We start from the raw sequence: 26193 nt of genomic DNA, 5'->3' as shown, positions 1-26193 counted from the left end.
AAGTTGGGTTCATGGAAATCAGTGACAGAACTCACACTCTTTTCAGAAGAACCATAACTTTATCTTCACTGCAAGAGGCAGATCACAGATCATGAGTATTGCACTGTTTTTGCAATAGTATGAGATGAGCAAAACTGTCATTTTGTCACTGTTTGACATGAGATTATTTTGGAGCTACTCAACTACCTCATTCAGTTCAAGACACAAAATGGCTGTGAGTAAGCTGAAATTATTTGCTACCTAGTTCCTCTAATAATAAGAGCATTCGGGTATCATTTTCAAAGAACGCCACATATAAACATGAAGAGTTAGGCAAGGATGCTGGTAAATAGATATCACAGTCCTTACTGAAGCCTCAAAAACTGAACTGCAGTTTCAAAACAACCTTTATTCTGCTTAAAGACTTATTACAATTTTTAAAGCAACTCAAAAACAAGACACAGCTCCATCAACTCTACAGCTTGAACAAAATTTTAAGGAGGCATGTTTTCACTATTGCCTTGTAAAGGCAATTTACAATCTGCTTTGCCCTCCACCTTGTCAACGACAATTTTAAAACAAAGTAATCTTAATGTTTTAAAGACATGTAACAGAACAGAGCTTTATTTTCAAAAAAACAACAACAACAAAAAAAAAATAGCAGCATCTTGGGCAGCTAATGCAATCTCATCAGGACAAGTGCAATGTAACCTTACCAACTCCTACAGTTTAGTCTCAACTGCAGTAAACAGAACATGACTCTACATAAAATGTTGCACTTGTGACCTTGTCCCATGGGAGGCATTATGCTTTGAGCTGCCCGTTTCTAAAGTGACCCTGAAAAAACCAAGTATCAGGATTCACTTTCCCAACTTAATACCATGCATAGCAAAAGCACTGTGTGAAAATCGGCAGTTTTCCCCATTAGAAGCATCTGAATGTTTTCCCAAGCATTATTATTTCATTGCCAATTACAAGACAAAGCCATTTTTTCACTACAGAACAGTTGACACCAAATAGAAAATCTGAAGATTTGGTTTTACAGATTGCTTGACAAGATAACGGAACCATACAGACAAGCTTTTTTTTTCTTTTTTCTTTTTTTTTTTTTCTAAAAAGAAACTATCCAACAACACAGAAACTCAGTTTTCTAACTGTATGTGGAAACATGCTGCACCCACAAAGGTCTAGTGTGCATGTGTGCGTCTTTAAACAAAGTTAATGATGTCACTTACTAAATTCAGTAAAATGATCATGTTCTGTGAAAATGCATCTATATTGGGAACTGTTCATACATAAACACATCAAGTGTGTATGAGTATGCACAGATATGCATCCCCAACCTGCAAGTTCATATTTCAACTGAATTAATTCAGAAACTTTTAATTTTGCCTATGAGTTTTGGTTCTCTTTGCTATGTGTCATGCCTTTAAAGGCATTGTGAAAGAGATGCTGCAGTGCAGTGTAACTCAGGGATTTAAAATAAAACAAAATGTTATGCAAATCAAAAAAAAAAAAAAAAAAACAGAAGAAAGCCCATTCATTAATTATATTTGATGAAAAAAATGATACATCCATACAAATACAGAAAAACACTGTGTTTCTTCAGTTATATCCCCATGTTTTTTTTTCTGTATATAGTAGTCTGAGATCAGATCAAAACTGGAGTGAACAATATGGTACATTAAAGACAAACAACTCTGCAGTGAATAGGGCCTTTGGCAGGACTTAGCTCTGTGCATTAAGGAGGAGAGAAATGCAGAGGCCACACAATATGTAAGTACCAAAGAAAACCCACTCATGCCAATTTGAGGGCGTAAATGATCCCTGCAAATTGCACAGACCCTGTGTAGGCAGAACATCCCCTTAAGAAGCCCCAAGCACTCATCCTTACAATATAGGGCTTTTTTCTCATTGTTGCTTGTGCAAGAAAAGCAAGTGTCAAATCTGCACACACACTATTTTTTTTTCTGCTACAGCCACACACAAAGAGAAGTTGCACAGCACACAGGAATTAATTATATTCCATACTGGGCTGGGCATGCTAAGGATATGGCCCACTGACATAGCAGGGGTTTTCTTAATATGAAGAAAATTAGGTCCAAATGCTTTAATTATGATAAAATTTCTTGACAAATGCTAAGTGAAACATCATTTCAGATTACATATATTTTGCCTACAGAGAAAAAAATATGATTTTACTCTTAAAATATTTAACATTCAGAAATTAATATATGTCCGAAGAATATCTTGGATTGCTATAAGCGTTAAACTGCTGTATATTGAACAAATCTGTAACTTCAAGCCCAGTACTATAACTGGCATGCTAAAGTAATTGTTGGTGTTTCTTGTAGTATAAACCAGTTATTAGTATAACAGATTCACATGGTCCTATAGGCCTGAAAAAAGTGTGGAATGAGAAAGGGAAGGCATGAAGACTAAACTTCTATTCAGGAAAAATATTCAGAATCATTTTCTAAGTGATGACTATCATGAAACAATATTTGTTGGATTTTGTTTCCTGATATAAATTCTAGCAAGAAAATACACCTATAGGAAAGCAAAGACAACCCACCCCCCCAAAAAAATAGACCACAAAGTCAAAATAAAATCAAAAGCCTTACAGCCTCAGAACTGAAGTAACAATGTAAAAATGAAAAGATAATATAACCATTATTGGAAACTGGAAAATTTCTTATATTATTTCCAATAGCTTATAAAGCATTGTGTACTTTGAAATAAAACACAAGGATCTCTAACCAGAGCTATTATGAGAGAACTCCATGGGTCTCATTCTTTTGATTGTGTGTGCAACTCTCTTTAATAGTAATAGATTTTATCTTTTGCATCTTGGGGGAAGAATAATTTCATACGCTCACTTACTCAAATCTTTTCCAAGATTTCTCTGAATGTCATTACTTCACTGATTTTCTAAGTGTGAGTTTCCTCAGTGATCAGGACAATAAATAACCATTGCAAACCATTGACAGTGAACTATCTCAGGATTATGGGTAACTCTGTTTTAGTGACACTTATGTATTTGTTTCCCTTAAATGAAATATGATTTTGTAAATAAATCTCTGGTGCCCTGAAATTAGGGAAGTGTTCACTTTGATACTGCCTCAGCATACAGAGTTTTGAAAATACATATCATAGCTTGACAATTTAAAAAAAAGATATTTTCTTAATTAGTTCTATATTGTATACAAATATTCTCAGTAGAGGTGGAAGCTTTTTTTCCCCACAATACTAATACTAAAAACAAACCTAGGCAACAGATTAGAGAAACTTCCTTCATGTGAAATGAAAATACCCTTACAGGCTGACAAAAATTCTGTCACAGGAGGTCAAGAAGTTATTTCTTTACTGTGAAGGTGGATTCATTCTGAGATCCAAACTATCTACACTCCACACTGCAGTAGCAAAATATCCCCATTTTTTTCTGCAGTCACTATCAAAGAAGGATACACTATTTTTCTTGTCTTCTCTATATAATGACAATCATGATAGAAGTTCAAAATGCTTCAAGAACCAAATGCAGCATGGTACCGTATTCTAAAGATATCTCTGAAACAGTATTGTTGGACTCAGTGATATTTTGTAATGTTCACAAAATTTTATTGAATAAAGCAGCTTTGAAGCTTATCAGGCACTGCCCAACAAAGTATTCAGTCAAAAAAAAATTATGAACTTTTTAAACTTTGAGCTAGTAGCTCAATATTCTACACAATGAAAATTGTAAAATATTTAATAGTTTAAATTTTCAAGCCAACTCTTGCTGGCTCCTTGTACATTAAAACAAAAAAAACCAAAACAAAACAAAACCAAAACCAAAACAAAAAAAAGGGTAATCACCAGGAAGAATATCCTTAGGGAAAAGAAATTTTAAAAAATTAAGAAAAAAAACGAGAAAAACAAGCTTAATCTGTAGATATGCTTGAGAGAAGACTACAGCCTAAAGAAAATCCAGTATTGCATAGCATAGTCTAAAAATTCAGCTTTCAGCGAACAGAAAAGGAAAAAACGAAGCAGTTTGGTATTGACAGTTTCCATCAATGACAGTTAAGTCATCCAGTACTATGTACATTATTATACACTGTATGCCATTGAAAATCCTGTTTTCTTCAGTCTTAAATATATTCTTAAAACAGGATTTTTAATCATCTTAACAAAACACTTCCTGGCACTTTGTTATTACAATTATTCTGAACAACATGCTGTAACTGAAGTCCTTTTAAAGTGTCCCTTAGAAATGAAAGTGCCACTCTGCTACATATCATTCACCAGAAACCAAAATAGAACCACAATGCTGTATGTCTGGATCCACTGAGTGCAGCAACACCATTCCAAGTCAGATTGTGACCACGAATTCCAATAACTGAATGACACAGACCTCTTATACCTCTTGTCCAGATAATCCAATGTTCTAGCTGGTAAAGCTTCAGAAGTGATCGTATACAAGCACCATGCTTAAAGGCCTCTATGTCCCTGCAGGGAGATCAGGTTTGGATTTTTCTCTTGTGTTTTTCTTTTATAATTACAAAAAAAAAAAGCACTTAAGATTACAAATATACATTCACAGCATAACACTGTGAGCTCTCCCACTGCAGTCGTGAAGAAAATCTTTAGTCCCATCTGAAGACAAATAGCTTTGATACTGCAAATTCTCGAGTAAAGCTGAAAGGAGCCTTTTCTCTCCAGAGGCCTCAATGTTGCCAAATCCTTTCTTTAAAAAAAACAACAAACAACCCAGAGTATTACGATCTTCATCGCCTCTGCTGTGCGTAAACTGGGTAGGCTAGCGTGACATTGAGAGAGTCATTGTGCTGCACAAGTGACGTGTGCTGGTAATGTAGCACCAGTTCTTTGAGCGAGTTGTACAAGTTATATGGCTCTGCAAATCCATACCCAGTAGGTGTTTTGTTTATCACACAGTGCTTTACTTCGCCATCCACCCTAAAAAACAAAAAAAACAAAACCAAACAGTTTTTAGTTTTTCAGAACAGTAAAATTGAGATAGAAAATAAGGTATTAGCAATGCATCTTAAGATGCCAGTCAGTACATAGAATTCCTCTGTTTTGTAGTGGGATAATGGTAAAAATCTATGTTTAGTCCAAATTTGTGAATGTCATTGTAGCGTAGGGATGAAGGAGATAAGCAGGACTTAGCAGTTGCACAGAAAGGAGAGCACACATGTTCTCTGTGCCTCTGAGTGAGGCTCCTGTGTGGGAGTGGCATAGGTTGGAGCTGTGTAGAAAATGGAGCAGCAATAAGAATGGCCTCAGGACACCCTGACCTGCTTCTAAGCCTGAAGGTCCAGGAGCAATTGTGCCTATTCAAGTGACTATCTGCCCCCAGCTGAAGGCAACCCCTTGCATGTTGGTTATATCATTCACAAGTTAGGGTACATACACAACAGAGCAGGCATAGCAGCCTTGTTTGCTGCTCTCTCGAACAAGGAATGTTCCATCTCGTTTACCCCGCAGCAGATTTTCAGCTTGGCTTCTATTGATATTTCCTACATTCCATGTTCTCTCATCATGATGGGGCAAGTCCTCATCATCTTCTACCATAGAGTATTGGCTGTTGGAAAGAAAAAATGTGTTTGTGAAACACAGAACAAAAATCCACTAATTAAGTAATCTTCCATATTACAGTGGTTAGCAGGATGCCTCCTTGGTAAAACTAGGGATTTAAACTAAGTAATACTGCACCATTTAAACCACTGGATAAAAGTAAAATATAAGCTCTGTTTCTTGTTTCTTTGAAGAACACTCATGTAAATTTTAGGAAGAATCTAAAAAGATGATGTGTTATTTTTCAGAATATGCTGTGAGCACTTTAGTACTTCTGCTATTGCTCACTGTTTTGGTTAATAGCCAGTCCAACAAAATCAGTACCCTGTGAGTCAGCTTCATTTCCAGTGATCGGAAGACTTGGTCAGCAGTGAAAAATCATGCAATGTATCGACTACAGCTGCTGCCTGGAGAACCTCTGAGCAGTTGCACAGGGAGGCATTAATTATTTACAGGGGAATGAATGGTTTTTGTGAAAAGGTGCAAGAGTAGAGTGCTTTCTCTCTCTCTCTCCCTCTCTCTCTCTCCCCCCCCACCTCCTTCCTGCCCCTTATAAGGAGATTATGAAAATAGCATGCAATACATGTTTCTCTACTAAATCAGCCACCAACTATAAAGCTGATTCAGAGTTACAGAGAACCTTTGAGCTAAAGCCCACCATGAAAAAAGAAGCATCTGGTTCAGCTGTGTGGACATCACCTTGAAATTCTGCAGTTCCAGAGCTCCCCAATTCCACAACAGCCTGCAGTGGTTAGCCCTGTTCAGCTTGCAATAAGTCTGTGTTAGGCTAATGCATTTATTCTCTATGTAATGGGCTTTTAATTAGTTTTCCTTGGTCTCAGAAAAGACGACTTCTCACTCATCCATGGTTCTGTTTTTTTGAAGATTCTCGAAGTAGTTTACAGAAATCAGCAATCATATACAGAATTCTATTTTTCATAAAGAGAAAAGGTTTTTTTTTTCCAGGTAACACTATCTCCAGGTCCCTTACCGCATCACTCTTTTGACCTGCACGACATTCACATGCATTCAGTAGTGGCTGTGTTTCCAGCCAGCACCTAGAGAAAGCAATTCATGTTTTTCATCCTGCTTATTATATTGGGGGATTTTTTTCTGCAGTACAACTTCAGAAGAAAAGCCATATTCTAAGTTTAATTTTTCAGCAGTTACCAGACTTGCCAGCAAGGAGTATCAAAGTGAGAGAAAATGAAAATTTTCTTCAAACAGTTTCACTTAATATTTTGATGCTATACTAAACCCACAGAGTGTTCTTGATCTACTGTTTAAGTGATAGGAACACTAGTGGGAACAGGTGCCTACACATTTTACAACATCTCATCTTTGAGTTGTGCTGAGACTGAGAAACCAACATGGCTTTAAAGTATGCATATCATTTTTATCTCCTTCTTCTACCACAACGATAAGCACAATTTCCAGGGTAACAGTAGGAATTTATTTATTAACAATAAACCAAGCCAAATGAAAATAGATATGGGCAAGGCCAGAACACAAGGCAGAACGCACTAGAGTCATTGTCAGTCTGCTGCTTTCATATTATATTCAACCAGACAGCATAAAAGGGATGCACAAGAAACTACATAGGCAGAAAATGTTGATACAAATACTACTGAGACAGTTTCGATTTTTCTATTTGTTCATTTTTCACTGTTACTGTGCTTCAGATATTTGGTCTACACAACACAAGCACTTTTTACCTTTTTCCCCAGGAAAGAAATGAAATGTATTCACCAGCCTAGCCTCTGTCAGAACCTACAGTAAACTAAACTATTTGAAATGACAGAATACTACCCTGCCATTTTCCATAAAACAAAACAGAGGATATTCCTCAGCACATACAAATTTATCATCTCCAAGCAATATGACACAATGATATGAGTACCCCTATACTGGATAGCATCATGGTACCCACAGCTGAGACATGGAAAAAGCCTGCTCATGCCTAAGAGACCTTCTGAATAATTTATCCATCGTATGACATCTCTCTAAAATACTAACACCTCATGAACTTAATTTTGCTGGCAACAAAAAAGACACAGGTTACATTTCAGTTTTTTGCTTTTTTTGCTACAGTAACTTGATTATGCACTTCTGTGAAAAAAGGAGAAGAGTAAAGACAGCATCCTTTCTAATACTTGCATTATGTAGGCTGTCATGTCTTAATAGTATGCATTGTTACTGAAGACCTAGGCTTGAGATTTCCTCTGTGTGGTCCAAGACTTATATATGCCTCATCTCACTTCTGTATTTAGGTGGTTTGAAACACCAGAAATATCTAAATCTCTCAATACTTACTCTTCTGCATTTTCATTTCCAAGCCATTCATTTAGCTTCTTTTGCCGAACGCCTTTTTGAGTCAGCCACCTGAACAATAATGCAAATGAAATTAATTTTTAGTCATAAAAGTTGGATACCATTAAAAACCAAACAACTTAAAATTTGTTAATTCATGATACTCACATCAAGTACTGATCTCTTGTCTTCCTCAGCTGTATGAGGTCTGGCTTAATGCTGTTCATACGCTTGTCTATCTCTCTATATTCAGCCGCTTGCTTTTTTAAGTCTTCTTCTAATCTACGCCTGCTGTCCACAATTTCACTTATCCGAGACTTCAGTTTTTCATAGTTGTGCATGATCCTAGATGGAATAATGTGGTAAATTACACTCTGATTTCTTATTCATAACTTTATAGTCTGCTATTTAGAGGTGTAGACACCTAAGAGAACAGATTATTTCTCTAGATGTAGGTACACATTTTGCCAGTTTATGTCTACCCTATTTGAGGCTTCTTAGCTTACAACTGTACAATTTCAAACTTGTAATCTTGCTTCAATTTTAGGCAGACCTATGCTTGGCATTGTTTGTTTTTTCAAAAATCATACAGTTTGATATTCAAAATCAAATACTGACCTTTGTATTTCTTTTTCATTTCCTTCCCGTTTAAATTTTTCAATGTATTCCTTACTGTATCTTTCTTGTGTTTGGCACTGCTCTTCAAATATTTTTATTGTTTCATTAAATGCCTCAATGGCTGTTCTTTTCATTTGAATTTCCTGAAAATAATATAATTGTTATTACAGTTGTTATCAGATAAAGGGGAAGATTTATTGGCTTGTGTTACAGAAACACTTCAGTACATTGTAGAAGAATTTCCTTTCAATATCCCTTTACCAAAACGTATTGTGTCTGCTGAGCCTCATGGCATAGAGACAACAGGCCTGTGTGGAAGGTTACCACAAGATTTCCATTATGAAGTTTATCAAGAAATAGAACTTCTAAAAAAGAATCAGTTACAATCTTTGCTTTGTATAAATAAATTATGCTTAGAACATTATGGAAGTGCACTTTGCCCTTTGTATGAATTCGAGTTGTTAAGAGGCACATCTGGCTTTCTGAAATAAAGGTGGCATTGACAGGTCTCAGGAGGTTACCTAGTTTACCCTCCTGTCCCTACATACTTAGTTGGTATCCAAGTCTTAAGTCATTAGTTCAAGCTGACAGCAATTCTCCAATTTTCTTCAATTCTTTTTAGGTGTATTTCCTACACATTTTAAGAAGCAGTCTTGATTCTGGGACTTTAAAACTGGACTTTCAGTGGGACTTCAAGGCATGGCTAATAATTGATTAAGCTGAAAGAGGCAGCTTTTCATTCCTGCATTTTGTCTACGCACGTCATCTCTTTATACTGCATAGGTAAACCAGACCCTTCAAAAACTCAAAATAAAATGAAATGCTTCCCTAAAAACGTGCCTTGAAAACTGAAACTCAGCTTGATGAGGTCAGTATGCAGAAGTGGTGGTAAATCAAGACAGTTGTGTACTAGTTTTGGATGGAGCTCTCAGACTTAGGCAGAGGGTGCTTAGTTTACAGGTGATGTCCAAACATGAGTAAGAAATCGCACTATTCTGAGCAAGCACATCAGGGCAATGCAGTGGTGGTGGAAAAGAGGAGTAGGAAAATAACAGTATGAATTCACAATATTCTTCACAATAAAATCTGCAAAGACTTCTATTCTCCCTTTGGTTCAAATCCAGCTTACCTGAGATGTTCTTGTGTAGTCTTCATAGAGTCTGTCATATTCTCTGCTTTTTTCTTGGAACTGGGTATTATATTCATGTAATTTCTTTCCTACTGCTTCAATGCTATCCTCTTTTACAACTTGATCCTGGAATGATGAGCAGAAAGAAAGATATTCTGTAAAGAAACAATTATATTGCACAGCTTTCTGGATAAAACTGTGCTTAGATAATTACATGGAAATGTGGTTCCACTTTCACCAATATGGAGATAAACTAAATGCATAATATGCAGATGAGATATTAATGACAAAAATGAATTTTGCATTGCAAGTGCTTAGCTTTATAATGAAAATTACATATTTCACCATTGAGTGGGATAATTATTAAGATGTTTATTTCCTAACAGTGTATCTGTATTATTTAAAGTTTTAAATATTTACATGCAAAGCAATGGAGTTGGTTTTAAACAAAAATATCAGATTTTGTACCCACATGATTTTTTCAAACAGTAACACAGCTGAAGTTCTTCATGTTTGGCAAGTTTGGCAATAATTTCTCTGTATTTAAGTGAAACACAAAGAAAATAAACTAAATTACCTGCTGGTACTTAGATACTGGATAGAGTAATTTTACATCCAGTTTAGGATTATACTGGGCTAGAGATTCATTCCGGTAGTGGTTTATTAGCTCAACCACAGAGTTGAATGTCAATGGGTCAGAAAAGCCATATTTTCCATCTCGGTGAAAAATTTTGATTAATTTGTTATTTCCTCCTTTCCTGCAAATAAAATATATTGAAAAGTTTGACATGATTGAAGTACTCTTTCCTAAAGAATACTCTCATTAAGAGCAGTTATTGCATTTTACTATCAAGTATTAGAGACCCAGTGTAACTAGTCTTACCTCAGTGTCAGTGTGTAGTCCCCATGCATTTTGGTTGAAGCATCTCGTACCAAAAAGGTACCATCAGCTGTGTCTCGAAGCTTCTCATTTACTTCTTCTCTAAAATGAAAGCAAAAGTAACCAATCATTTCAATCAGTTCTCACACATTTATTCTTCCACAGTGCTCTAAATTCAAATTCAAATGTTTTGAAATAAGTGTGTTGTAGAAGCCTTCTATGTCTTCATATTAACACAACTATATATTACCTATTTGATATTGTTAGAGAACAAGTGGGATAAAAAACGGCGTACTCTGTGCTCTCACTACTAGGCAAAATTATTATTCATGTGAAGCTCTTTCTGCTTGTTCATACAAGCCTATGCAACTGGAGCAGCCAGTGCTAGTCTAATATAGCTATATATAGTACAGATAAAAATGTTGCTAATATATGGCACTTGTTAATCTGACTTGCTGACTATGGTGCCTACAGCTGAGGTTCTGAATGAAAGACAAGAACAAAATTCTTTCTTAGTGCTATCTTTTCATGCTAGTATTTCATATACTCTTAAAGTAACAGAACAATCATTTTGCATACTACATTCTAAGTGACTGCCAGTAGCTTTTTAGTCATATTTGGAATAAAACCAACTGTAATATGTTTGTGATGGAAACTATCATAAAATTGTTCTTAAAATTGTGAATTTTCTACACTCAAAGCCTAATACATATACACAGAATAGCACGGCAAGAATAGCACAAAGCCAAACATAAGAAATAAATGTCTTTAGGTGATTTACCTTGAGATATCCCCCCAGTACCATTCAGCGTCTTGTAATGACATGTTGTTATTCATGCTATTGTTAGTTACAGTGTTAGGTTTCGGTGGCTTAGGAGGCAGTGCTGCAAATGAAAGAGGGGAAGAAAAGTTGTAACTCACTGAAAACATGACCATATATTCCTTGAAATGACACATTATTACATAAATTTTACAATTCTGAGTGCGTTAAAAAAAAAGAACTGGTTACCAAATAGAGTTGTCCATCACTAACAGAGTTTAAAAGACACTGCAGGAATCAAGAAATTTGAAAACAAAATAATTCAAAATAAAGTTTTACTGTTTAAAAAAATAATTTTATCTTGCAATAATATATTTTAAGGAAAATATAACACCATGTTCAACTCCTAGCCCTGTGAAGAAAGCATTTGAGAAAAAAAATCTGAAGTTTGCTTTTACCTTCCTTCACCATCTTTGGGTGAACACAAGTAATAAAACATGCCACTTTTTTTTTTTTTTTTTATCCTTCTATGTAATGATCTTAGAGGAATTTTGCTGTTTTCTTACCTAGAAGTTGAGTAATAAGAGATGCAAACCCATAGCAATACAGTATATTTGAAGAAGAATCAGCATTCTGTGCAATGATCCTCAGTATTCTGTGCAATGATTTGCAAGAAAACTCAAAAAAACAAACCCAGCAGTTTAAGAAATCTATCTGTGACCTAAATATCTCTTGTGTTAATCTTAGTATCCTACAGAATAAATTGCATTCCAAATGCCAAGACTGATTAGAAAAACAACCCCCCCTGCCCCTTTTTCAATGTCAAAGCTGCATATGTATACCAGTGGGTGCCAGAGAAGATACTACTGCAGCACTGACTTAGTGACAAGGGGGACTACACTGGATCAGGATTAAAAATCAACTCAGCTCTTTCAGTTCTCCAGTAAGTACATCATTCCTGTCCTGTATATTATGACCAGGCTGAAAAGCCAATGTTTTTAAAGTTGCAAGGAAAATCAGGATAGCGTAATACTTTTATATGATATGAAAAAATGATGCTACAACAGGCATTCAATTAGTACTGCTAGATTTTACAAATGTTTCTTCCTTAAGCAATCCAAGGCAATGATTTGGAATCACTGTTTCAGGAAATATGAATGTTACTACAGCATCTTCTTTTAGGCACAGTATGGAACAGAGAGAGCAAAAATAGTAATAAAAGAAATAAAATTTCTACATGATAAAATAGCAGGACTAAAACTATATCTAACATAATAAAATCAAAACAGAAACAGGCCAATTCGGTACAAATTCAATTAAGTAAGCAATCAGGTATTTTAATATATTAAGATTCTAATTACTACAACCATGCACTAAACTACAATTTTATTCTAATTAATGAAAAAAGGAAAACTATTTGTATTAATAACAAAGTAAAACAATCCTACATATCCAGTAAGAATTTTTCAACAGCTATTGTAAAGACCAAAATTAATTAAGTCTTCTATAATAAAACTGCAGTTTTACCTGGTGGATCCATTTCTATGTAAAACATCAAGTCTGTTCCACAATTTATATCTGTCTTAGGATATTCTATATCCAATTCTTCCATATTCCAAACAGTATTGTACATTTGTATGAGTTTCACTGAGTAAGCTCAGATACAAGAAAAAGAGTCAGGCTGTCTTTGTAATGGTGTCTTGGAATTCATTTTGAAACCTATAAGGGGCTGCATTGTAACCTATTACATCATAATCCTCAGCCAATCATGTCAAAATAATGTCACCAAACCACTCCTGCTTTCTCATTTTGTTCTACATTAATCTTAAAACAATTTCAGTTTTGGGAAGAATCTACATTTAGCAGAATTGCAACATAAAGCTGGTATTACACACAAAAGAAGCAAGTGGACTCTCCTTGCCCATATTCCTGGTTCATTTTCCTGACTTTGCAGCATGGTACAGTCCAATCCTGGCAGGATGACAAAAGGCTGATATGCTGCAGCACGTAGCTCTTAGACACAGGCGCACACAACACACACACAGGGCAGCTCCCTTCAGAAGCAAGTTGGTCACATCTCAGGTGAATTCTCCTGCTTGAATGCCTGAAGTTTGCCATTCAAAAAGATTTAAAAGGATTCTATAACTACTGCACATATTAGAGATGCATTAGAGAAGAGCATGACTGTGTGTGTATATCTATTACACACTCATTTTACACAAACACACAGAGAGATGTATATATCCACATAATGAAATATGGATTATGGCTTTAAACTCTGCATATTTCTACTGTTTTTATGGGCACATAGGTCTGATAGAGTTTATAGTACAATATAAATGTGCTTATTGCAGAGATGTCTTTCTCTCTTACAATTATGTAATAAAGCACTATTCAAATAAATCTATATTAATTAATTTTTAAATCTAAAGCCCAAATATTGTAATCTTACATTCAGCTGATTCACTCAAACAATGGGAGAAAGTCATAACTGAGCAAGATCATCAAAAATGGTTTTGCTAAACATAAAAAAGCTGTGAGGCTACAATAAGATTTAGTCTGCCTTTTCACAGTTTCTCTTCCCTATTCTCATTGATATATTTATCAAGTTAATTGTTTTTAATAGCAAGAGTCTCTTGTTAGTGTCTCCTTTGCCCCTTGACTTCGTGTCAGCAGCATACTCCAACCATTTATAAATATCCCATCTAAACTCCCCCATCACTGCTATAACTCTCTCTGACCTCTTGGAAGAAACATGGACAGAATAGACTATTAACTTCAGAGCAGAATGCTATGTAAAGCAATATATTCACTACAGTCTATGGGGGGAGAAAATCAGAGACCAAAAATAACTACAACAAAGCCTAGCTGTAGCAACTATCTGTGCCTTACACCTTAAGAAATTGTGGAACAGCTGAAATGCACTCTATCTCACAAATAATCATTAAAAAAATTAACACAATTTATATGATTTCCAAATATTTCGCCCCTGCCCGCCCCCATCTCCCCAACACTGTCTGTGTCCCTGAGCAGGTTATCCCTTTCAGACAAGCATCAACATTCAAGAGCATGTCTGGAGTACACACATATACAAAAAAGATGTAAGCTAGTTTGCTTTATACATTACAAAGCTTTCATTTTGAAGCAGGCCTTTCTCTTCCTGGTGAGGTAGGTATGCTCCAAAGATTCTTTCAATTTCCAAAATACTTAAATACTTAAAATCATCGCAGACACAACTCTAAACACTGCACTTCGAGGTTTAGCCCACCTGCTACCCAAACAATTAACTTGCCGAGGTAATTATTTAAATTCACTTACAAATATTTCCTCTAAAAACTGCATTGCTGCTTTTAGGTCTCAAATGGGATCAGTAATTTTTTAAAAATTCCATTTAATAAAGACTTTCAGGAAAAACTTCTTCCCTAGAGTTTCACTGGTGGCCAAATCTAGGACTGAGCAAACTTGTATAATCAGGTTAGTGCTCAGCGCAGACTAGCCTAGCCTGCAGGCAAGAAAAGACAGAGGAGGCAGATAGGCTATTACCCATTTCCTATATAACCTGGAGAGGTACTGAAGTACTTGACTTGAATTCACGTATCTTAAGACTTTTAAAGCTCTTCTTGATAATCAGTTACAGTACAATAATTCCACAAGATGATGAAAGAAACCACAGAAATTCAAAATCACTTACTTTGTAAATTATGTGTTGCAAAGGATCGCTCTTGTAAAACAGTCGAAAATACAATCCAGTATTGGTTTCCTCTTATAAAAATCTTGCTTCAAAATAAACCCTAAAACCTCCATTTCCTAGGAAGCTTCTCTGAAGCAATGAAGAAAAAGAGATTGCTCTGCTTTCCAACCAATGTTCCATAAAACCCCGTAAAAGAGTAGTAACTTGCAGTGGGAAAATCCAAGCCTTCTCTCTCAACTGATTAAACTTACTCTGTGCTGTGCAGAAGGTATCCACTTACTCTGGTTCATCATTAAAAAGTGAACCTGATTTCAGTACTGTGAAAAAAAAAAAAAAAAAAAAGAAACCACCACCCTCAGTAGCTTGCATGTCTCTCTCAGATAGAGATCTCAGTTTCATGATTAACTTGGGTAGGTGCAAATATTTGCTGAGCTAGGAATTTCAGCTGGGGGATGGGAGCTAGATTCAAAGTAAAAGTTGTCATCAACTAACAAGTGGCCAATGCAGAGCTAACTTTCTCATTTTAGCTAAGTAAATGAGACTACCATTGTAAGAAGCCTTAAAATAGTCCCTGTCACTGGCTGCTGCATGCAGCATTTAAGATGAGAAAAGCACCATGAACAGCCAAATACAGGAAGTGGCTAACTGCAGAAAAAAAATAGAATAAAAATTTTCCTTGAAAAGAGCTACATCTTTAGAAGCAGCCTCGTGCAAACAAAATAGCCTGCTTGCAAGCACAGCATCACCTTTACATGCTCATGCTGGATCACAATATAGATGCTGCTTCAAGACCCTTAGTGTGAGGCTGTGAGACTTTTTATCAATTTCCTATATACTAAACATATTTTTTTAAAAATCTGTCTGTATCTATGGTGGTTTCCAGTATATCAGGATTGTTCATTTCTTGGGCAGGCAGGTGGGAAAAGGAACTGTACAGAAAAGGAGGAGCTTAGGTTAAATCTATTTTCCTTGCCTTAGTGTTTGATGGAGATCAATCTTTCTAAAAGAACAGAGCAACAACAAAAGAGCCTACTTCCCTCTGTCTGCAGAGGTTATCTTCTTTGCTAGTTAAACTTCTACAAGGAAATAAATTCAAAGTGAAAGAAGAAACAGACACATTAAGAAAAGGGGAGGGAGGAGAGGACTAATATTTTCCTCTCACTTCTTGCAAACAGTGAGAATTTCTAACAAAAACACTGAGAATTTCTTTGGTATCTTCTGCTTGTTGCTCCTTAAGGCACTCAAATAGTATTGAAAATTTTTTGCCTCCTTAATACTACACATGCCAAAATCCTCCTATGCTGTGAAACACCACTTGCACCTAATAATGACATCTCAAATACCTGCAGTACATTTTTGATGTTTTGCACTTGATTGACTAGCTTTACCTATAACAATTCCTTGCTTCCCTAGTTTTAGCCTCTGCCTACTTGAACAATTGTCAATTCTAAATATAATTTAAATCAGCAGAGTCATAAAGCCTACTTCAAGTAGAGATGGAAACTTGTGTTTCTGAACTAATTCAGCTTCAGACTGTACTTGATATACTTCTTTACTGTTACAATTACAGGAGTTGAGAACACTTCTTGGTTTTTAGGACCACAACACAGCTGTATATAGTCAGAGGAGAAAAGACAACACAAACTTGGTTCACTGAACTTTTTTATCAATTAAAGAAGCACAGATACCCTCACAGAGATAATGAGTTCCTCATTATCTTGCAGAATAGATACAAGTGTCTTGTTGGAAAGAGATACTGGCATGCACACATCTGTATTTTCAAATATTGCCAAGTCTTGTCTTTTTATCTAAATTTCAAAATCCTGAGTTGTGCTCATTTAGTTTGCAGTCTACTATTCCTTGCAGTCATACTCACAGTGTTCTTCTATTAACATAGCACATTTTTTTCCTAAAACATTATGTCTGAAGCAGGAAAGGAACTTACCAGATTTGGCATGCTTCCATAGGTTTTACACATACATACCTGCACATGGACATAACAATCTCTAAAAAAGCTAATAATGTTGTACGTATTGTTTCACTTTTATCAAATTCTTGCAGTTAGGTATTGAGAAACACAAAGTACTGGCTCGTGTGAAAACTGAAACCAAGGATACAGCATTCCAAAGTACAGTGGTTAGCCAAGCATTGTGGTTTCCGTTAGGTCAGGGATAAAGCATAACTTTTATTGGCTTAGAAGGGGAGCCCTCTGCTGGGTAGGACACGATACACATGGTCACCCCCTGCCGTGGGCACCGCACCCGCAATCCCTGGCACTCTCAGCCTTCTGCATGCTCCAAACCCCGCTCCACGCTGCTGGCAGTCCAGCCAAGACTCTTACATGATGCAGATAAGTTCTGACAACTGATAGCATTCCTACACATATGTTTATATCCCCAGGACACTACCAACAGGACTGTGGTCTTGGCCTAATGCCTGTAACAACACAGGGTATCTCTGAGGAGGAATCAAATTCCAGGAGGAACTGGATCAGCCTTATATTGTCCTACTCTAGCTGTTATGCCACCACTCTTGTGAATATTTTTTGTAGCTAAAAGCAAAGTTTCTGCACCTTGGTGATTCTACCAGGACTTTCATCTCATCCCCAACAAGTGAACAGTTACATATAAGGCAGCCTTATTACCTCACTCATTCTTATGTATGATGCTCTGAGTGAGAAAAACTACTTCTTCAGGCTGCAGTATTTGTTTGAGCTGTTATTTACAATGTTACATACAAGCCCGGGAAGCAGGGACGAACTGGGATAGGCAGCCCAGACAAAGCAGCTCAGCTCTCATCAGTGCACAGGCTTTTGGAGGCTTTGATTCATTGATACAAGGCAGCTCTTTGCTGTAGCTCCTCTTCTGCTCTTCACCAGCAGCGCTATGAGCTCCCCACATCCCCTTGCTCTCTCGCCACATCCCCCTTCCTCTTTGCCTTCCTTAGACAGACATTATTCTCACACACCCCAGCTCCAGAAAGGACCCCTATCTCTCTAAACTCCCCACCCAAAATTACTTCCCAACTTTCCCTGTGTGGCCTGCCTTTGCAGCTATGAGTGCTAAAGAGACCATGCTGCTCTGAGTACTTACTGCAGATTACTACTCTGGGAAGCTCTGGGATCTTCACCCAGGGCAGGCCACCTCCAGGAAGAAAAACCAGGAACCTTTAAGATCCTTGACAATTAACTGAAAAACTACCCCAGTCTTCTATACCTACAAGTATAGCCTAATATAGCCTATTTTCCACTATTTACCTTCACAAGTCTGTACGATGTGTGAGATTCTGTGAGACCTGAGCAGTGCTATTTGCTAAAATCTGTTTCAATTAAGGTATTTTCTTTCTTCTAATAATATTTTCTGTTTTGGATAGCACATTTAGAGACTTGTACTCTGTTTCTTACTGTACTCTATAATTTAAAGTCTGTGCAGCTGTACATGAAGCTGGGATGTTCAGATGAGATACCAAAAACCACCTACCTTGCCCACCAACACCATCTTTTGTCTCTCCTGACAAACTTTAAGAATGAGACATGAATCCGAAAATTGATCTAATTTTTTCCAGCCTTATTTCTCCTGCAACATTACTTTGTCTTCATCTGCTACACAAAAGCCTATGATTCTATTAATAGGTATTGTTAACTTTAGTATTTTTGTGTAGGACTAAGCACTATTTTAATCCACAAACTAGAATCTTAGTTTGCTGATGCACACCATGACAGACAAAATACCCCAATCCATATGTTCTGCAGTAATTCAAGTAATGGTCAAGGAGTAACTCTTCTTTTTGTGCTATGACATCCAAGAAACATCATTCTAGCTAAAAGATGTCCAACTGAAGATGCCTAATTTAAGATACTAATTTTAAAATGCAGTAAGATATAAGGTCCAACTGCTTACTTTCTACTGTTTTCAGGTAAGAAGTATAATTAGTGGGTGATGTGGTAAGGAAAAAACCCCACAGCTGTGCAAAGATCTACCTGCTATTCAGATTGGTTATCTCAACACTCCATTTAATGTATTCATATACTGCATAAGATACCACTAGAATTTAATGCACAGCTTGTTTAGACAGAATGTTCTCATCTTAACAAAAAGAATTAAGAAGAAAGGAAGCTATCAGTCCAGCCTGTGAAAAAGAGAAGAAACCTGGCAGCACTGGCTTCCCTTATGTTATCACTTATTTGTCATGACATTATTTTCAATAAGTAAACTTCTTTCTTAAGACCTCTCAAATTCTCCACTTGTAAAGTTCTATTTAAGACTGTAATTCTTAAAATACTTACATGATAAATAAGGTATATTTTACCGGGATCTTGTTTTTATTACAATTTATCTAAACAGTCTTTATGGAAAATCAAGCCACTAAAAGCAATAATCTTACAGATGACCATTCTGAAAAAGACATCTTAGAGTGCTTTTTATAGTTCTATGAGAACAATAAAAACAGACCACTCCAGATGTTCAGGTCACTGAATGATACTGGTGTGGAAATGGACGCATGGCATAATCCTGCAAACTTACAGAACATATTTGTAAGATTCAACTTTATAAAATTATTCAAACTCCTTACAGGCCTGAGGGCAGAGACTAGCTAACCAGACACTAAAAAGCCTTAAAATTTGTATCTGAGTTTTTTTTTTCCAGCACATTAGTACATGTGCAAGTGTTCTACTAAAAACATTCTACTAGACATGATGGACTTAAATGCACAGGGAAGGAGTTCTATTTTTGTAACAGATCACATGAAAAATCCTAGAAGGACTGTCAAAGTAAACTACTGCATCATGCTATATTAATTAATGCAGAAGTAATATTAAAAACAATCAGGTGTTCCATTATAATTATTAATGTAGTGTCAAATCACATAAATTTGATGGGTACAATGGCATTTCTTCAAGCACCCTAATGACACTCTCAAAATGACTGGATTCCTTGTCCTCATTAGCAGTTCTAACAACACCTTTTACTGTTATACTTTCCTCACATGAAGCAACTAAGTGATCTCTTAAATGAAACTTTTAAAATTCTTGCTTTGAAACTGAAGGAATTATTGACCCTACCTTTTTAACGTCCCCACCTATATATATTTCTAGATATATAAATTTATATACTCCAAATCATTCGCAAACATCTAACTATAAAAAATGCTACCAGCATCAGACTATTAGAATCTGTTTTGCTTTTAAGGCTTGCAACATGTGACAAAGACAATAATTCTTCAACAATTAACAGCTATTTGCTGATTCTTAGGAAAACAGGACAAATACTGTAAGTTTGGACTCTCCTAGTTGTTATGAAGCATTAGACAGAAAAATACACAGCGGTTCTGGAAATCCCTGTTAACTACTTCACCGAAATTGAACAAAACTAAATAGCAAGCTGAAAACAGACATACACAAAACAGTTAGGAAAGTTAGTTAGTTAGGAAAGTTTCCTAACTAACAAAACTGGTAAGATTAGAAAAGCCTTTCAAACAGAGCATTAGGAACAAAAATATTAGCCATTTAAAATTAATCTTCATTAGCTGATGAAGAGGATTATACAAAGTGCCTACCTGAAATACAGGAAGTAAAGCACTTTCTGCTGTGTTCTAGCTCTTCGGATCTTAAGTAACCCTACAAATCTTACTGCCATGAACTTTATTTTGTCCTTTGACTTCAGAAATGGGAAAGACATAACATGTCCAATGTTCTATTCACCCTTTCCTTTCTTAGGTTATTCTCTGTTAATAAGCTGTGAAAGGAATTGCTTTAAACTAATATGTTAAGTTCTCTGCATTAATAATTTCCTTTGCACATAGTTAGCAACTCTGCCTTGCTTCTACTGAACACTTGATTCAAACCCAGGGATTTTGCATAAATTAGAGGTGTGCTTTATTTTGACTTAATTAGATGTTAACTTACAGAAGCAATACAAGTAGGAACTAACTTTCCTTGATGGGCTCTTAAGATTTTTCACATTATGTATTGATGTTGATAAATAAATATTTAGTGTATCTGGATTAAAAAATACATGTATGTAAATAATGTATCCATAAGGTATAGCAAATCTAAGAAAACTTGCCTGGGAGTAAATTGAGAGCTCAATAAAACCCTGAGAATTAGCCCCCCCACCACTGTATTATATGCATTCTACTTGTTTACAGGTCTTAGAAACTCACAAAATCCTATTTGCTGCTTATGAAAGAGAACAAAATTCCTAAGGCTGTACAAATTATTAACAATAATTTATTAATTAAAAATAGTATTTTTAATGAAAAATACTATTTCTTATAAAACAAACATTGCACACCACTATAACACACACAAACAACTTCTGCTTAGCTCTGTAATTGTGCACTTTTGTTTTCCACTAAGTTGGATGTAAAGTGAAAAAAAATGCAAGCATTTACTGTCATTAAGTTGAATTTTAATATTTAAGAGAACATATAACTTTTTAAACTAAAAATATTTTTTACCTGGTACAGGCTGTCTCTCGTTCCATTCACTTGTGATTAAAACCTCTAGGATTTTTATGTGGTGTTCTGTATTATCAGAGCTGCAAGAGATGGATTAGGCAGTAAGAACTAGGAGAAGTACAAAAGTTTACTTTAAATTATTAAAAACAATTGAAAGACTTTACTACAATGCTCTTACATCAGAAATAAGGTCAGAAAATTATTTAAGTAATCTTATTTTGTATATAACTAATTCATATTTACAGTACAAAATATGGTAAAGATGGCCCACATACCTTGCTATCTGGAATTTGAAAAGCAGAGGGCTGAAAATTTCAGCCAGAGACCTTGCATTCAAGAGATTTTTGCTGGAGGCTTGACAAACTCTGAGGAAATGTTTGAGCAAATACTGGAGTGTGAGCCAATACTGAGGAGGTATATTTGGAGATCTGATCAGTTTCTTCAGCAACTGAGCATATTCCTCTGAGCTCTGCACTTCTGCAAGCAAAGAGATAAATGGTTCTTGAAACCAGCACAAGAACATTCAAGTAAAATGAAACTATATGTGACTCCTTTTGGAACACCAATTTTAGAGAAAAAAAAAAATTCTGTCCTTCATTAGAACCAAAATATATCTTTCTTCTTTTAAAATAAGAGAAATGCTCAGGGAAGAGTAAAGACCAAGTATTTAAAAGTCAAATGGAAACAGATATGCATTTTGGTAAAAACCACAATGTGTTCAGAGTGTACTGGTAGAAGTCTGTCTTGTGTTTAGCGTCACACATGATTGGGTAATTCTGAGATGCACTAGATAAGTCTCACAGGTGCTGTTCTAACTTTGAAGGTTACCAGTAACAATATCCTGTCCTGAGATATATAATAGAATACTTGGTCCATGTGCTTAAAGCCTATAAGCTGTACTTGTTTGAAATGACCACTGTAGAAGACAAATCTCGCATGCATGTATTTCTCACTTCATAATCTGCAACTCCAATGTAACACAGCACTACATGACCTCTAATATATTTACTTTGTCAGCACTGATAAAAAGTTAAAAATTAGCTTTCTGTATACAGTTAAGTCCTTGATTTTTCCCCCAGTGCTTCTATAGTACTTCTAGTTACTAAAATGAAGAGAGCTGTGATCCCTTATATTTTACATTATGTTTACCTAAATAGGTAACCAACTAATGCAGAATAATGTCTAGATCTAAATTGAAACAGCTTTCATAGCCAAGGGTAAAGGTATATTTATGGCTCCTGAGATGCTGCCAGCTTGTGTAGAATTTTTGCTGTTCTGTGGGTGACAGCTGAACCACTAGATATCAAGAATTCTAATAAAACCCTTTTTGTTTGACATTTGAAATAATAGATAATCATACCTTGAGCTAGAGAAATCATATCACTGTAAACAGCTGCTGGAATGATGGGATTCGGCAGGTCCAGGATATACCTCTTGAGGGCATCTGATAAAGTGTGAACATCAAATGTCTCTAAATCTAATGAAGAGATATCTAAAGGGAAAGAGCAACATGCTTTTTAGACTTCAGAAAGTGAAAAAATATACAAGTGCATAACAAGCCAAAATTGCTAACTTATATCTGGTTCATGGGGAATAATTCATAAGAATGTAAGACACCAAGAAACATCTTAGAGATGAAGAACACACAGAATTCAACACCATGCTTAGTCCTTTGGCATCTGATGAACCAAATAGTTTCCATAACTGTCTTCTGTCACATACAATTGAGGACTGAACTCAGAGTAATGGTAGTGACTTGCTGCATCTTGGCAACGTTAAGGAACATCGGAATATTTTTAACAGGTCTCTGTTTTATGTGTAAATATTTTGTGTAAGAAGTAAGTACTAATCAAAGGTTTGGTCAAATGCAGCTTCTCTACTTCTATTATGACTAAAAGCTTGATTAACATCTCGGGGATCCAAGTCTGCAAATATTTATGTAAGTAAGTAGAAACAAATATACACATGCAGGATGGTGTGCTTGGTGTTTTACGCAGCTGTTGAGATTTATCTTGTAAAACTTGATACCCTTCCAGTATAGTTATGACTCGGGATAAGGTTTGGGAGCGTCACATAAAGGACTACTTGTTAGTGTTGGAGCAAACAATATCAGCAGAAAAAATAAAAATAGGAAAATACAGAAATCCTTATTTAGTGAAAGCAAGGTTAGGGTTCACCCTATAACCTGAAACTCTGGCACAGTAAAGTCCTAAGTGTATACAAAAAGATCCATATTTGTACAATAATTTAGAGGCATTAATGCTGATCAACCTATCTAACAAGGTTCTTGGTAAAATAATTATTGAATCTGTTTGTCTACTTTAAACAAAAGGAACAGGGAGGTAGAGGACTCAAATAAATGGTGTATCTACCAATACTGTGAAATAAGGCAGCCAAGAAGGGGTAGTGAGAAACTTAGTGCTCCTCCACCTCCTTTGTTTTCCCCAACAAAAAGCTTGCAGTATGAGCTCAAACCTTCTCAGACATCCAAGAATTTGCATGAGAGAAAAAGCATAATAAATGTTTTAGATGATATAAAATTTGAAGTGTGGGAATGATTTCTGCAAGAGCAATTATGTGTCAGAGAATCCACAAATTCTTAAAGGAATAGCTTTTATTACTTTTGCTGCTTACTGACTGTGTTTTACTTCATAAGTCAAGTTAAATCATGCATCTTCAGTGTTGACCATTTCTCTCAACTATGTCCCAAATTACTATAATGAATACATGAGTAAGAATATACTTGCTCTGCAACTCTCTGGGTGTAATATCATAAACAGACCTAAACTCTTCCATATGCTGAGCTGACAAGATGTAAATCAGCTTTGATTTTGGAGCTAGATAGTATTGTGTTGATGCTAACAGACAGTTATCCAATTTAAAAATGGAGAGCATTTTAACCACTAGCAGAACAGCACACAAATGCAAGTTCACAACTTTGAGACCAAAGCTGATTTTGCCCTCTGAATTAGCATTCCTGCTAATTCAATGAGAGCAGGCAGAGGAAATGAGATCTGTCTCTATCCCTGCACTTGGATACTCATTGCACTAGCTCTGTCCTGAAGATCCTAATCCTATCTTAAAGAGAAGTCAGAAAGAGACACTGTTTCTAAAGGGAAAAAAAATCTGTTTCTGTTATTCAAACCTAACTACATTTTAAGTAGGAAGATATGTAAACCATGAGTTTTTAGTCTCAAGTGACAGATAAGCCTTTCAAAAAATTATAGCTCAGTTTAGAGACTAAAGAAAGGATTCAGATAAATAAAGAGATGCAATCACATTGCTGCCACCAAAAATTTGGATTTATGTGGACTGAAAGACATAAATACAACACTAAAGAGGTGACTTTTATCATGAGGCTGCTAGCACCACATGCCTATCTTCTCTCCCTGCTTGTACAGCTACACTTCTTCACTCTGACCACAATCAGCATAGGACAGGATGCTCTTATATTTTGAAAAAAAACCAGACAATTAATGAGTATCATTACTTATTTATTTGTTAATGTTTGCAATTATTAAACATGAGGAGACTAAATCACTGAGTGAGTTTTCTTTCTTTGTCCCTTTGTCAACAAGGCATGTAATAATTTTCATTTTCTACCCCTTGTATATTTGCACTCTTTTAGGCAAATGGATGCTCATACCACACATTGCACCCCAGCTTGCCAAGTTATGGTCAAACTCTCCTCCTACTCTCACACAGAAACAGTGCTGCCATGCCCGTAGTCTGGCCTGAGGGAGAAATTAAGTATACCAAAAAAAGAAGAAGAAATATATTTCAGGAAACTTGAATGGGTATGTGGTGTAGTACTCAGCCTACAATATTAAATCAACTGTCTCTTTTCTTCAGTATCACTCTGTAGCAGGTACATAAAGGGCTGCTATTGACACCCCACCTACTGGACCAAAAAAATGCACCACAGAACTGTATGTAAACAACTGTCCATTTGTTTACAAAATAATAACCTGCAGCCTTTCGGGACTAATGTATTTTTACCTTGATTCTGAACAAAACATCTCATTTTTCTCAGTACAGCTAGACTGTCAGTCTTTGAACAAGCAAGATGACAAGAGATTAAAATAAATACTCTTAGAAAAAGAAATGTGCAGTGGAGCCATGAAAAAAGGCAATTCGTAAAAGTGAAAAATATTTTTCATATCAAGTGTATATTTATTATGTATATATTTATTTATATACATCTTTTTAATAGTATATTATTAAGAACCAGCACATATGAGTGAGAGTGGTCTGACCAAAGAATCTGTCTAGTGCTTTAAGGAAGAGAACTGTACTTACCACATTCAAATATTTGTCTTAATTCCACTGCACTGCTTGAGCCTTGTGCTCCATACAAAGTTGAGTACTCCAGACCTTCAAAAGAAAATCGATAGGACATGTTCAGGACAACATTAATATTTTGGCGACTGTTGTCCTGATGCAATATATTTCTGTTTTGTTCAGTAAGTACTTACAGTATAAACTAGCAACATTCTTTCACCTACCACACTACAGAATGTGATTGTTTTTTAAGGCTATAAGACACCTCGTTGTGCACTCAACCTGCTGTGTCTGCCGAAAGAGACGGCAAAGAAGATCAGAGATGCCAGTAGTCCCACTTATTCTGTAGAACTGTCCACTGGCCAACTAAAAGGCCAGGACTAAGAAACATATTCACAATAGTGTCAAAGAAAATATCTGCATGTATCACATAATGTGTCGTATAATTCACCTAATTGTTAGAAAATATATCAGTGAAGTATTTTCACATGAAAGATATTGTTTACAAC

At 35.8% G+C, this 26193-nt stretch overlaps 1 protein-coding gene across 3 annotated transcripts in view; it reads right to left on the bottom strand.

Moving 5' to 3' along the window:
- Window positions 1-368: 368 nt before the first annotated feature.
- PIK3R1 (phosphoinositide-3-kinase regulatory subunit 1) overlaps window positions 369-26193 on the bottom strand; it is a 60331-nt gene continuing 34506 nt past the window's right edge. The window contains exons 4-16 of one of the 3 annotated variants that reach the window (XM_030258789.4): window positions 25703-25777; window positions 22764-22895; window positions 21679-21880; window positions 21404-21483; window positions 11275-11377; window positions 10497-10595; window positions 10191-10371; window positions 9614-9739; window positions 8485-8627; window positions 8035-8211; window positions 7870-7938; window positions 5393-5563; window positions 369-4935 (exon numbers count right to left, since the gene is read on the bottom strand). In XM_030258789.4, the coding sequence (XP_030114649.2) occupies window positions 4746-4935; window positions 5393-5563; window positions 7870-7938; window positions 8035-8211; window positions 8485-8627; window positions 9614-9739; window positions 10191-10371; window positions 10497-10595; window positions 11275-11377; window positions 21404-21483; window positions 21679-21880; window positions 22764-22895; window positions 25703-25777 (1748 nt within the window). In that variant the 3' untranslated portion in view covers window positions 369-4745. Of the gene's footprint in view, window positions 4936-5392; window positions 5564-7869; window positions 7939-8034; window positions 8212-8484; window positions 8628-9613; window positions 9740-10190; window positions 10372-10496; window positions 10596-11274; window positions 11378-12780; window positions 13027-14944; window positions 15073-21403; window positions 21484-21678; window positions 21881-22763; window positions 22896-25702; window positions 25778-26193 lie in introns of those variants that run through there. The other 2 variants (XM_012577679.5, XM_012577678.5) reach the window with 2 other exon arrangements.

This window comes from Taeniopygia guttata, chromosome Z (genome assembly GCF_048771995.1).
Source record: "Taeniopygia guttata chromosome Z, bTaeGut7.mat, whole genome shotgun sequence".
Classification (NCBI taxonomy): domain Eukaryota; kingdom Metazoa; phylum Chordata; class Aves; order Passeriformes; family Estrildidae; genus Taeniopygia; species Taeniopygia guttata.
This window is presented reverse-complemented; position numbering and strand designations above follow the sequence as displayed.